The following is a 14,675-nucleotide window of genomic DNA, read 5'->3' as shown; positions in this document are numbered from 1 at the left end:
CGTGCTCACCCTGAACAGTTTAAGGATGCAACGACAACAAGGAGGACGAAGATGGAGGTGCTGCCATCACTGAGTCACAAATTCAGAATTCGTCACAGTAAGTCCACGCATTACTTAAATGGTTTGTGTTGCTCTGTCATCAAAGCCCCAGGAAAGGAGCTCTCCACAATAAATTCTGCCTGCTTGTGGATCACTTGCTCGGGACAGCAGGATGCTCCATGGCACACTGTTTAATCTTCAGCATTTGTCATGTGTTCGCAGGCGGTATCAGAAGCACTGAACTGTTTGCATATTCCAACCAGCAGCACATAAATCAGGTTACCTTATTTCCCTGCCAGGTGCCCAGTACACCTAATGGTCTCCTAACATTACAGAGAGTTGTCGCTAATTCCACTACGGATTTCATGCCAGGATATGCATTTCGTCACGCCACCTCTTCTGATTCATGAACACCAGTACGACGCTGTCTGTTCTACTGCTACTGTGAGAACACCACCTCACCCCCGGTACGAACAACAGGTTCAGTCTCACCACAAACTGCCAGCAAGAACCTCAGCCAAACCACCAGCTGTTCTTAGGAATTCATCTGGGAAAGCAGTAACATCTTCTGAAGCTAAGCACAGCAATGGCCTGACACCCCCCACTTCAAAGACACCCTGGGAAACTCCGTTTTCTTCATCAGCATCTCTAGCTGCTCTGCTTATTGAGAATACCAAGTAGGGAGAAAGTCACGGCGTCTGGAAAAGCAAAAAGCTCCAGCAGTCATTGCATCCCGTCCCCAAACAGACACACACACACGCTCAGAGGTCGAAATGCAGTTTGCAAAGAAAGGCGCTCACTTGAAAGCTGTCACCCACGTTCCCCCACAAACTCTCAGTGCAGGGAGGGATGCTGAGCCCCCACAGCTCCCCAGGAACCCAGATCCAGCTCTGCACACACAGGGTTTGATCCCCCATGACCCCATTGGCACAGATCACCTTCTGCCACACTACCAATGATTCATACCGCACTGTTTAACGCCAATGCATTTCTATGTGTAGTGAACACACTCCTAAAAGTTCACCTTTCTGCTCTCTCTCCCCACACTTCTGTCCTTTTGTCTTTTGCTCAAGTGAGTTTTTGTTCCTTATTTTTTGTTAGACTCAGTCTCACTCCACGAGAGCACAGCATTTGTCCAAAGAAACACAATTTAGCAGAGCCAACTAAGTACAGATGAGACAAAAAGAAGAGTTTGCTTGTCACCAGTCACAGAAAATAGGGATATTTTTGTGAGTTTTGGTAATGCTCAAATAAAACAGTTTCTGAATGAAGGTTCAGTCACTAATGCAGACTGCCCACTGTATCATCAAAGGGTGCGAGACCATTAAAACCCAAAGGGGACCGTGCACACAACACCCATTTATATCTGGAAATTTTACCCTCAGTCACTGCTGAGAGCAGAATATCCTACTTCTGCTGAGAACTCATGCACCAAATTAAAAATGGAGGTCCAGCAGCAGGGAGCCTGAACACTGTCAGATAATGAAAGAAAATTAAACAGCCAAAAATAGAACTTAATTCAAGAGATTTTAAATTTCGTCGCTGTCGCTCCGTCTCGGCTACAAGAAGTGCTCCTCTCCTCCAGAACGAATCTGCAAGTGCTGGGAGGGCAGCGGGCACACGGGGCTGAGCTGTGCCTGCTCCCCCTGCTCTGCTGGGAGCACTGAGCACGCACTGCCCGCAGCTCCGCTGTCCCAGACGTCACCACCTCAGCACACAGTGAAAGCATTTCAGAGCCGTCTCCTCACTGACTTACAAACACAGACAGGTTTCTGAGCAGACCACTGGCTACTCTTTTGGCAGGTAATTGTTTTCTGGCCCTTCAGCTCAAAGGCGGGCTGGCACTCAAACTTCAAACTGTCCCCGTGGCGAAAGGTGGACCCTTCTCTTCTGCCGTAGGCCGGAATGCCGGGATCCCCGCAGCTCCCCTGGTCGATCTCTGAAAGAAAGGACAACAGAAGCAGTGAGGGGACAGCTGTGATCCTGAGCAGGGCAGTGTGTCCACCCACGGTGCTTGGCACGGCCATCACGAGGCCCCTCACGAACACAGCCATAGCCAAGGAGACCTGACTGTGCCTTGGGTTAAACCAGATGGGCAGACCCTGCACCCTTCACGAGGGCAGGGAGCACTGCAGGACTGCTGTTTGCTCACCCCCATCCCCCCACCCCCCACTGTGGTCCCGAGGCCGACAGCTGATGCCTTCCCACACACACACTGCTCATCCCTCACTATGCGTGTAGTCTGACTTACATGAAGTCACGGGCACAGCTCGCTGTTATCTGCTGCTCCACACAATTTCATTTCAAAAGGGTCCCCTGCTCCGTATCACCAACACCGACAGCACCTCATTCCCTCACTGCTCAGCATTATTCATCTGCTTCACATTCATCTCTCCTTGCAGCCTCCCCTAGTTTTTATCCCCATCATCTATGATCAGCCTCGCTGTCTTCTCTCCCCGTTTTCAATTTCTTACACCAAATTGGAAACTTCTTTTATGACATTTTCTTTACAGAAGAAAATCGCATAATCCGAGATTTGCATGACTCCATCTAATATTCCAATTTGGTTTGAATAACAACAACGACCTCATTACTATGCTGACTTGAGGCAACTTAGATACAGGTGTATTATGAATAGAAGTCACGACGAGGCACCCAGCTTCTGCTACTGCTGGATGCATCCTGAACTAGCAGTCACTGCCAGGTAATGAAGCATCCCCAAAATAATTTAACATAAATTAATATTAATAGAAAAGTTGGTGGGAAGTAGGTTTCTTTCTTCGCCTGTCGCTGAGAACAGTTTGCTGGGATTTGTGCCTCTTCCTGTGGGCTCTGACGATCTGAATGCTGGAGGTTTGTGCATGAGGGACAAAAGATACAGCAGTTGAGAAGGTAAAGTAGGACTGAACTGTACGCTACTCTACGAGGAAAAAGAAGTGGGAAAAAGTGTAAATCGTGGGAAGAAAACCGAGCTTCAAAAGTCGAGAAAGCAACAAGATTAAGGAGCTGAATGCACATTTTAAACGTGCATCACTGTGACCTGATACAGACGCAGGAAGCTGATAACTTTTTCTGCCAGAATTCAACAGCCCTTAGGAATGAATTTTGATTGTGTTGTTCCTTCTCACAGTGCTGAAAGGCAGCAGCAGCATTGGGCATCTGCAGGCAGCTTCCCCCCCCCGTGCTGCTGGGGGTCCACCATTGCTGAGCACCTCTCTGCAGGGGACCCCGTCCCAAAAAGCCAACAGAGCTCTGCCACCCCATTCCTGAGGGTGAGGGGCCATCTCAGACCCGAACTCATTCCCTGTACAGAGACTGCAGAGAGGGGCTGCACACAGATGTGCTGTGCTATGCAGCTCCAGGTGCCGCAGAGGGCAACAAGTGGAGCTACAAGTGTGCAGCACATTCAGGATGTGCTTTGTAACATCAGGATGTGCTCTGGCTACCAGGCACTCAGAAAAAATGGAGTTGTTTTCTTTGCAGCCAAGCAGAGAAAGAAAATAACTCCATTCTGACCCTCTGAGAAAGAATAAAGGTAACAGAGGTGCTCTCGAGGTGCTGTTTGAACGGGCTCCCCCATCTGAACATCTACAGAGAGCGTAAGAATGGCAGAGAGATGAAGAATCAGAGCTCCCATTTTCCGCCACGTGCACGATCTCACTGTCAGCAGCACACCAACAGAGCCAGCCCTGTTCGCCACATCACACAGCTCTGGGAACAGCGTCTCTGCCCTGAGCAAGTTCCCTGGTTCCTATGCTGCTTTTCAAAACTCATAACATTCATGAGATATTTGGCAGAGCTGAAATCCCCCAAAAATGAGTGACTCGCCCGTGCACCTTGCCCACTGCTTTCCCAGGGTGGCACAGCATCTCTGCTCCTTCCTGACTCAGCTCTGTGGGAAATGGAGCATCTCAGAGATGCAGCAAGAGCTGCACCAGCAAAAGTACAGCCATAAAATGTGCGATTTGTGAGCACTTAGAGGACATACCTGAGGAAATCACACAAATATTAGCTCTGGTCTGAAAAGCCCTTAAGAGTATACTTAGTCTTATACACACAGTTTTGCACCTATATTAACTTTGCTTAAAATAATGAAAGCTAATAGTGTTAGGAAGCTATCTTTAATGAGCCAGGAGCAGGGAGTTTCTCATGTCTAGCTCTTTGAGTTGATTCCAGCCACGAGGAAAAATGGTTCTAATGAGGAAACGAGATGAGAAGGAGAGGACAAAGTGAGAAGGAAAGCTCCTTTGTTCTCTCCACATTTCTGCCACGTCCCTCCCACCCAAGACACTGCTGAAGGGCAAAAGTAGAGATGGACCCTCCAGGTTGGTTACAGCCCTGCAGTGCAATGTCAGATCCATGATGAAAATCAAGTCCAAGCAACGTGACCTGGGCAGCAGCCCACACCAACACACTGTCAGCTCAGAGCCCTCACCTTGGTTGGCCCAGCAGTGTTTTATGGCAGGAGTCAATATATTGAATGGAAACACTCAGAACAGACACACGTTGGTGTACCACACCTGCAGCAAGGTGCAACCTTGTGGGTGAGGACAGAGGGAAGGACGTACGCCTTTCTAAGCAGCCTGTCTGCTGGCATCTACACTGAGTTCTGTATTTACATCTAATGCATAAGTACAAACAAACATGGCAACCCAGCAAGCTCACCGACCCAACGCCTCGGGCAGCACCAATTTGATTAAAACCAGAAAGGTCAGGAGAGGAAACCTTCAGACTGCAGCTCCTGAGCCTCTCAGCAGCTCCAACTGAGCTGCAAAGCAGAGCTCCCCAGAGCCAAATACTTTGTCAGCATCCCAACAACAATAAATATTGTTTAATCATTGCCTGCAGCACGCTGCTGATTCAGAACGTAGGCCTTAGTCAGCTCTACCCGGACCAGCCCAGCTCCAACTGAAATCAAAACTGTATTCATGGTTTTGAGGGTCTGTAAATTACGTTAAAAACACAGAGAAAAAATTTAAATGTATGATTACATTAAAATCTGTTTTTTCTGCTTTTTCACATTTTCCTTTTTTTCTTAGGACAGAATTTTGGATTACTGATTTCACTGTAATTATTGCTTGTAATAACCTCAAGCTCACCCAGGAACAAATACTGCTCCCCACACACACACACCTTCAAGTCCACCAATGGGGAAAATAATTGCAATAGGAAAACACTTGAGATTTTCAAAAGTCCCTTATCAGTATGGGAACCTGAACCCTGTCCAATGAACCCTACATTTCTCAACGAGTTCAGATCACATTACCAGGAGGAATGACTTCAGGAAAGCCACAAGAGGGGCTGCCCTGGGAGCTCTCAGACAGCAGTAGCTATGGCTGTGGTGCACACCAGCCTGCCCCAGGGGGAAGGTACTCCCTGAAGTTGTCTCGGATTAAAGGGAGAAGCTCTCTCACAAGTTGAGCAGTAAATTGCAGCATCAATCAGCTTGCTATAGTCAGGAGAAAGGAAAGACTTCTGCAGCAAAGTGGAGCTTAGCACAGATTTCCTCCGACAAGCACTGGAAGTCCAAAAATGTTGTTCACTATTATGAGAGAATGTCTGTTTAAAAGGATAAGCATGGCTGCGGTTGAGACATAGGAGATTTAGAAGTAATCTTCATGAACATTAATGAGCCAGATCCTCAGCTGGTAAAGACTGACACAGCTTAATTGAAAATCAATGCTGTCACACTGATTTGCACCAGCTGAACATGTGTTCCAAAAGAATCCAATCTTGCAGTGCAGATTTGGAGAAAACAGGGCCCAGACGTCATGTAGTTTGTATACTCTTCCTGTGCTCTCTACCCACAAATGAAGCAAAATTTGCAGGCAGGTTCCTCCCCACCCCAGGAACTCCACAGTAAAAATTTGATGGCACATTACCCTCCTGAGCACGTCCCTTCCAGCCAGTCCTTAAATCCGTGCACCAGTAAGTCTCCTAGGTGCAACCATTTCAGCACTACCACAGGCTTTATGATTGCATTATACCTAAAAGGTACACTAAAACTTACACGTGTTAGGATGCATGGCTATTCAAACTTACTCTATAAGCAGCAGCACTCTGCTCTTCTAGGAGGCAGATTTTGGTCCTGACTTTATATTGCTCCATTAGCTGTAATTTTCCTCTCGCAGTTAGGAAGAAGTGTGCCTATAAAACTGGTACTGAAACTTGTTAGTAAGTTAGGTATAATTTCATAATGTATTTGGCAAGTGCTAATTGCCTCTTACTTAAATGGATCCTGCTCTGCAACTCAAAGCATTTGCAAAAAGGAAAAGATTTTATGGAGTTGGTGGATTTGAGGTCAGCTTAACCTCAGGACACTGCCAGGCACTTTGTTCATGCAGAAATCCATTTTGCAAAGTCATGAATCTGCTGTACAGGAACTGCAAAAACACCCAGGAAAAGAGAAAGGATCTGAAGAAGAGGTGGTGAGCATCCTCAACTCCTAACCCCTTGCTATAGATTAACTCATAACACCTCAACATCAGAGCAGGGAAAAGTCAACATCTTTACAGACCCACAGCTCACAGAAGAAGTGACTGGCAGAATATGCCCACATTGCCCTCTGGATGTGATTCACAAATGCAATCAGATCTGAAAGTGAAGCTGGACAGTGCCTTCAGCCCTCCTCAGCTGGCAGGTGGAGGTGCAGCAGCATGCTCAGCCAGGCTCCCAAAAATCAGCCACTAACAAATGTGGCAGGAAACAGACACCAGAGTGACTGTAAAAGCATGCTTTCAAGCTGGTACCATCATGGTCACTAAGACTGAGAGCACCATTACGATGCTCCCAGGACATCAGGCTGGATTTGCCTTTTTATCTTTAATTTCCATTGTCTTTTACCTATGTCTCTAATGACCTGGTCTTGCAACCCTGTAAATACTTGAGCATGGTGACCCAGTCCCCCTCCCAGGCACTGCTCAGCCTGCTGGACATGCTGGCACTTGGTCTGACCAGGTTTTCTAATAGGTCAAGTCCCTTCAGGCTCCTAACTGGTGTTGCTTTAGCATCAATCAGCAGTGCTACTAGGGTCAGCTCCTGGCCCAGAACAATATGACACTTCCCCGAAACACAGTAAGTTCAAGGGAGACTTTTTAAATATGAATGAATACTAATGTGCACTGAGGGCCCTTGAGAGAAGCAGTTTTATTTAAACATACCTGCTGATATCAGCTGCTGCTACTCAGACCTTTCACAATCAGCTAAGCAGACCTTTCACCTCATTTCTACACAAGGATTAGCATGCCTGCTTTTAGGCATCAGGGCTGGATGAGTAAGTCACCCCCAGTATCAGCAGGTTTGGGACAGAATGGAAATGCTTTGGAAAAAAAATCAAGGCAACAACAAAACCAAAAAGAAGATGCACTTCCTCCTCCTGCACTGGAGGCTGCATCGTGGCAACAAGATTCCCCCTGCAGGTGTGAAGCCACCAGGCAGAAGAGGGGAGCATGTTCTTCAGACCACTGCTTGCAGTGAAAGCTAATGGCCCACTGTGCTCACAGTGTGAGACCACAACATATAGGGATTTCTGTAAAATCTGGCAGCATCTCTAAGCTGGGATGCAGGAAGAGCTTCAGCAAGAATCACTGGTCCCTTACATCAGTTAGAATTAAGGAGCACATTTCCATCACATTCTCTAACTTTGCAGTTACCTATAACAGTTAATGGCAGAAGTTTATGGCAGAGTTCAGTATTTCCATCCCGATTCATTTGAAGAGTTTCAAAAGAAGTCCCAGAATTAATTCTTCTGTCATTTGTAATACTCCAATTAGCAGTTCAGACCGCTGATCTACTGGAACCGCTGATATCTCCATCTCATATTCTCACACAGTCTGTTGCAGACATCATCACTCAGCTGAAGCTCACCAACTCTTTTCCAACAAAGCAGATGAGAGGGCAATGAAACATTAACCACCCAGTCTGCTCTCATGGAAATGAAATCACAGAAGCTGTTCCTATTGGAGCAAAGCTTCTACTTTAAGGAAGACACCGAAGAGCTTAAGTACTGGGAGAAGCTCCTTTATCACAAGCAACTAAGCGCATCTCATCTCTGATCTTTTTTGAAATGGATATATGCTGAAAGACACGAGTTACCTTCATACGTTGCTTTGAATCCCAGCAGGTTACTGACACTGTCTGTCTGGAAGAGGAGCCACATCTGGTGGTGTGTGCTGACAATGAGGTCGGGGACTGTGGTGCCTGTCAAGCTGTCCAAAGAAATAAAAACATGTCAACAGTCTATCTGGGTCCCAAACCTTAGTTTTTTCCACCCAAATACAGCTCACTCCTCCGTAGGAGTAGGACATAACCAGAGCAATGCCACCACAGTAAAAACAACCCCAGGACAGAACAGTGTCCCAAATCCCGAGAGGTTTTCAAGGCTGATGAGGCTCTCAGTATGTTTCTGCACTCTGCTGACAGCCATGTGTCTCACAGCACAGTTGAGGGCCTGCAAGTTATTATCACCACCACTGCAGTAATTACCATTTAGTACCATCACTACAATATATTTATCCAGCATCAATAGTAATCATTTCCTTTCTCACTGAAGCAAAACACAAGCAAAGAAAATTCCCACAAACCACAGCAGTGATGGACTCCTCTTAACTTTTCTGCTATTCCCGAATCTACTTTTAGCACATAACTCTCTGCTACATCTATTCCCCACAGAGAAGTTTCCATCAGGATCTCAGAAAAGCTCTGAGAGACAAAGCATGAGCCTCAAATCTGCTCAGTGCCCTCTGAGCCCCCACAAAATCACGACTAATCCCAGCAGCGTGGGATCAGGGCTGTGCCCACCCCACGACGATACACTCAGAGAGCGAAGAGATTAAGAAAAATGTCCTCAGTATATCCATATCGATGAGGCAGGTTTGGCCTTTGGGATTAATCACCTTGCTGTGGTTCAACGCAGCTTTAGAGAGTTATCCCCCACCCACACGAGCACCCGTGCAGGCACTCACACACACAGATGCCCACTTTGAGCCCAGCCCCATCCCTTCCCTCTGCTTTGGAAAGCAGAGTACCACTGCGTGGGAAGGGATCATCACTCCAGGAACACGAGTGCTGTCGGTCCTAGTGGCAGTGTGTAATGCTATTATACTATTTCTGCTAAGGTATCATGTGTGATAACTATGTAAGTCACCGTAAGCGTAACTACTGCAAGTGGATAGGTGTTTTTTTTTTAAGTAGTGTTTGCTTAAATCTAAACACACACGTATGTATAGATACAGCTTCTGCCTGGCATTGCTCTCAAGTATGATAGCAGCACCTGAAAGACTTGATAGAACAGAACCCCAAGCTCTCAAAGCAGAAATACTGCAGCCCAGTGCTGCAAGGGAACGAACCCAGCAGCTGCGTGTTGATAGCATCCTGTGAATAAATGTAACTTGCAACCTCCAGGCACAATTATGGCAATTCTCACTTTCCTGGGTAATTGGAGACAGTATGGCTGATCTGCCAGTTACAGTTTGCTCAGAGTGAAGCAAAACATCTGCTTGAAGGGTTGTGCTACTTATTCCACCTGCTTGACACCCTTAAACTGGCTGCCTGCTTCCTTCCTATAGCCACACAGGCACCTAATGTCAGAACTGGGACCAATGATGCCACACAAATGCGTTTCCTCCTCATCCCAAAGATTTTCTTACTACTCACATAAGCACTAGGAGCTACTATAACACCTGAAACTGGTCTCTGAAGCTCTGGCCGTGCTATTTGGAGTGTGCTTCCCCCTGAAACTGCATCCATCCCCCGCGCCCACAGCTCTCCCAGCTCTGCCCCAGCTTTGCTCCATTACTCCTCAGACCTCCATCAGAATTTTGTTGATCTTAGGGTGCTGGTAAATCAAGAATTAACCTTTTTTAATCAGTATTTTTCATCCAGAGAGTTTGATGTAGACTGGAAAAGATGAGAAGAATCAACAGTAGCATTTCTTCAAGTTATTTAAGCAGTAGACAGGCATGAACAAGGAACATACCAAGAGAAAAACCTTCAGGAAAGGTTTTTTTTTTTTTTAACAGTTTTTGCATGCCTTCCAATTCCAATTTAACAAGCTGGATGATTGATCTGGGTGCTTGTTACTTTGGGGAATAAATCCTCACTGCAAGTCAGAAAGCTCAGCCTAACAATCTGTTATGTTCTCTGAGATGCATTTTACAGTGGATGAGAGTGAGACTGAAAACAAATGGTCCTTTATACCTCAGTTTGGGATAACGTCAGGTGCTGTGAAAGTTGATTCAAATGTATTGCTTGGTTTCAACGTCTGCAGGACCGAGTTCCTCTTGAACAGCAGTGAATGAGCAATGAGTGGTAAGAAAACTGGAACTCATGGTTGACAGGGTTGGCTTTCTGCATGTGGGCTCCCCCCAAAAAACTGCAGTGTGTATCAGTGGATACCCCTGGGGTTTGGGTTCAGCTGACCTTCAGTTCAGAGGACAGCACGTGCTGAAAAATGTCTGTGGACTTTGAACCACATTCATTACTGATGGAACATTCCTGCAGTCTTCACTTCTCTTTCACATTTCATTAATTTTCAACTGTTTCTCCCAGATTAAAAAGAAAAATGAATAAATTCCCTTTCAGGGTGAGCATCAGCAACGTAATGGAAAGTGCTCCCCAGCAGTGGGAGAACACCACACAGCACTGCAGTCAGTCACAGGGACTCTGTGTTTGCACTGGCACAGTGCTGAGTCCCTAATACAGAGTGAGAATACATGGAATGATCGAATACATGGAATACACGAGAACACATGGAATGATTGAACAGAATACGTGGAATGATTAGAACAGAATCTGGGGAAATTTTCATAGGCCTCAGGCAAACAGAAAGGGGGGAGGAGTGAGAAATCATTTCAGCAAGTTCTTACAAACGATTCCCTCGGCTGTAATTTGCACATTTGGACCAATCAGCTGTGAAATGTTCTGTGACACTTTAATTACAAACACTTTTGCAATAATCAGACTTTACGTTTATATATATTGCACGTTAGGGTTTGTGACTGCTGTTCATCTCCTGAAAAGCTCAGCAAGATGGAACTCAGAGAAACGGAGACTTGGAAGGACAAGCAGACATTAAGGTAAAAGAAAGCAGAGTGCATGCAGACTCATGGGGAAAAACAAGTGAAAAGGAGGAGGTAAAAAACACAGTAAGAAACGTGCTCTACCAGTTGGGAATAGAGCGACTTTTCGAGAGTGGTTTCCTGCTGCACAGTTCTATAGGGTAGGGAAGGGGGAATCCTTCAGGTTGAAGCCCCAGAGCTGGCTGCCAGCAGCCCTGAGTCCAGCCCCCCAATGGGGGTTTCCATTGCCACTTCCACTGCTCCTTCTCAAAGTCCCAGTGACTTTTCCCTGCTCCTGCCATAGCACCTGCCCTTGCAGATGCTTATGTCTTTACTCATTGGAGGCAACAGCACGCAATGTGACCAGAAGCCACACTTTCAGAAGTGGTCAAGATGTGACTGCATTAGCACTGTCCTATGCACACCCCGTGATTGGCTTTGCTTTCAGAGTCTCCCTCCAGTTTGCTCACACTGCACGGCTGTGCCATGCAACTCAGCTCTCAGCCTCAAAGAACCTCTGTCACTGTTCCTACAATTGCACTCTGGGTGCAAAATGCTCGGGCTGTGACTCGAAGGTACTGGATTCACAGCCACTCTGCACTGTTAAAAATGACTGCTCAAGAAAGGGAGCACAGGAGAGAGATCCAAACTTTTCAGCTTCTGCTTGATTTGCATTTCCTTTGGTATACAGATTTTAATCCTGTTCCCTCAGCTCCCTGGACAGCCTCAGCTACTCTCTACGGGGTCCTGACAAAGGGAATTCAAGAGAAAAGAAGCAAAGAGGTAAAAGTCTTTTTGTCAGCTGAAGCCTAAGAGGATGTGATGAGAGAAGGAAACACCAAGAACACTCAGCTCCACCAAAAATGAAAACCAGCTTATAAAATATTCAGCGAGGAACAGCAGGCAGACCGAGCTCCTTCATCCAAACACATCTGCTGCATCTCACCAGGCAGAACTCAGACATGCTAAGGACACGGTACTTACACGTAAAGCACAGACTTCTGGTCTCCCACTTGTCCTCCATCACCAACTGTCAGAGTGTCATATCCTCTTTCTAGTTCAAATTCTTCAAAGGTGAGTTTGATAACCTGGCAAAGATGCAGCACGTTAATATGGACCAACATAGATCCTCCCACCTTGTTCATTCTGCTGCTCTTCATAAGAGCGTTACCATCTTCAGGACATCACCTATGGGGACCTCAGTTTTTAGAGCACTGTGGCACCTTTTTCAGCACCTCTAACTGAAGTTACCTATTGGGTTTTTCTCTTCTATCTATGGGTTTTCTAGATGACTCGCTCATCCCCACAGTAGGAAATAACTGAAGGTTACATTTTGAGTCGGGGGACAAAGGCCTTAAATCAGGCCTTGGTGAAGGTGAACAAAAGAGAAAAGGCAGAGAGCTTAACTCACAGAATTGCTTTACAATTTCCATCTGTGAACAATACCAACTGAGGACAGCGGGAGCTGCCTCTGAGAGCGATCCAACTGCACAGATCCAGGACTGCAGAGAATGCACTCATCCCTTTGCCTGTAAACCGATTACATTTCCCAACTCTTAGCAGCTTCCAGGACCAAATTTAGCTTCACACCACCTTTTGGTACCTAACACATCAAGCCACCAAAAGCACGACCAGGGACCCTCAGCACTGCACACACACCGTGCTTGCTGCATGGGGAGAGGACCTGCAGCTGCCACCACAACCCCACGCCAGGCAGACCCCAAGTAACCGTAGCCCAGGCTCTGTTAAACACCAGCACACCTCTGGGCTCTGTCCAAGACCTGCAGGTGCTCTCTAGGAAGATGACAGCTTTTTTCTGTTGCAAGCTCCTCCATTTCAACCACTTCAACTGATTTATCAGATGCTGAACAGCTTCAGGGTTCTTAAAAAAATAACGGGTGCGTACAGAGCTCAAATTGAACTGTCAGGAGCTACCACCATCTACACAGAAATGCAATTACTATTTTTAAGATGCATTTAAAAAAAAAGCAAATTTGGTACTCGACTGAAGTGCACTGCCCCAAGTAGCAGCACCTTGGAACAGGAACCTCTGCAGAAGTTTGGAACCATTAATTTTGGTCAGTGGTATTCAAATATTAATGTGTGCGGTTTATTATTAAACCACGTAATGATGGAATAATGTAATTAATACAAAGAACACGGTGCTGTGAAACAGCACACATCGTTAGTTAAACCACTCGTTCAAGTAAACTGCGTTCTAGGGAGTCTGACCCTAATTAAATAACTAATTACATTCCAGTACATTGAAGAGTAACCTTGTGGCTCAGGAGCAGGATGCTGAATATAATACTTATTTATCCATTTTCTATTTGGGCTATAGGCTGAAAATTACTTAAGGATTCATTAAACAACAAGAGACCGGCCGGCACATACAAACACACGGATGACACAAAACCTCAGTTTTAAGCTCCTGAAGTGACAGGAAGCAATTAGCAAAGTTGAGAAAACAGGCTTCAACATGACACCCGATTCTCGGGCTTCACCGACTGCAAAGTGATTTGAAATGCAGTCACATCCATAGGAAAAAAAAACCCCACCGTCGCTCTCTCCATGGAGTACAGCACCTCTTGCAGTTATATTCAAATGCTTTACAAGCTCACATTACTCATTCTCCCCCCGTCCTCCCCCATCTCGAGCATCCATCCTCATCACGATGAATCATCCCCTGGAGGGGCCCATCTCTCTCTGCTGATGACACAGGAGCTTGGACAGAGCTTTATTTGGCGAGCGAGGCTCCAGGTGAGAACAACCCCAGGAGAAATATCAACCAGTGACATTTGTTATGTCAAGAAGGTTCAGAAATAGTTTTGATGCAAATGCACCAATTATCATATGCATTTCTTAGTTCCCGAGTGATTTATTTTTCCAGTGTGGTTGAAATTAATTCCCACGGCACCAAAGACAGGGAAAAAAAAAATCTATAAGCCCTCAATACTCCCCCAAATAGCTTTTCCATGTCATCCTCTGTATAGGAAATAATTCCAAGTTGTCAGCTGAAGAGCACTATGCCCTTAATGCTGTTTATGTGGGTTTCTGAGCAAACTTCGAGGGGATTATGTAGCTCAGTGAATCTGGCTCACAGTTCTTTTCCAAATATAGAGCAGATGACTTGCAAATGAGTTCTAAATTCAGCTCGGTGGTTTTCCCATCGCTCATATAAAAAGCTTCATATAACAGGACCTGATCCAAAGACCACTCAAGTCAAGGAAAAGATTACCACTGACTTCAGCAGGCTTCGGCTCTGGCTCGTAATGCTTTAATCTTCTAAGTATTTTACAGGCATTTTAATTAATTCACCTTCAGCCCCTCCCTCACCCATGCTGGGGGGTGTACAATGATATCATCCCCTTTGCACAAAAGCAACATGAGTCAGGGAGGTGAGCTCACCAATTTAGCAACACGTTTCTAACACGGGCCTTAAAGTGAGAGCTCTACGTGCCCAGGTACATTCCAGAAACAGCACTAGTTGACTTGTGAGGCAGGAATAGCAGAGACTGGTCAGGCATCAGACCACAGATCCCAGCAGCTGCTGGTGTTACACAGGGCTGTGCACACCCC

The 14,675-nt window shown here is 46.1% G+C and overlaps 1 protein-coding gene across 1 annotated transcript in view; it reads right to left on the bottom strand.

Moving 5' to 3' along the window:
• Positions 1–14,675, bottom strand: part of CSMD2 (CUB and Sushi multiple domains 2) — a 223,065-nt gene that overhangs the window by 103,398 nt on the left and 104,992 nt on the right. Inside the window, exons 11-13 of the mRNA XM_065744632.1 lie at positions 12,081–12,184; positions 8,134–8,246; positions 1,796–1,978 (exon numbers count right to left, since the gene is read on the bottom strand). Coding sequence (XP_065600704.1) covers positions 1,796–1,978; positions 8,134–8,246; positions 12,081–12,184 — 400 coding nt within the window. The remainder of the gene's footprint in view (positions 1–1,795; positions 1,979–8,133; positions 8,247–12,080; positions 12,185–14,675) is intronic.

This window comes from Cyrtonyx montezumae, unplaced genomic scaffold (assembly GCF_038088225.1).
Source record: "Cyrtonyx montezumae isolate F1298 unplaced genomic scaffold, pur_monq_1.0 scaffold_31, whole genome shotgun sequence".
NCBI classification, from domain to species: domain Eukaryota; kingdom Metazoa; phylum Chordata; class Aves; order Galliformes; family Odontophoridae; genus Cyrtonyx; species Cyrtonyx montezumae.
Note: the sequence above shows the minus strand (reverse complement) of the source record. Positions and strands in the feature narration are given on the sequence as shown.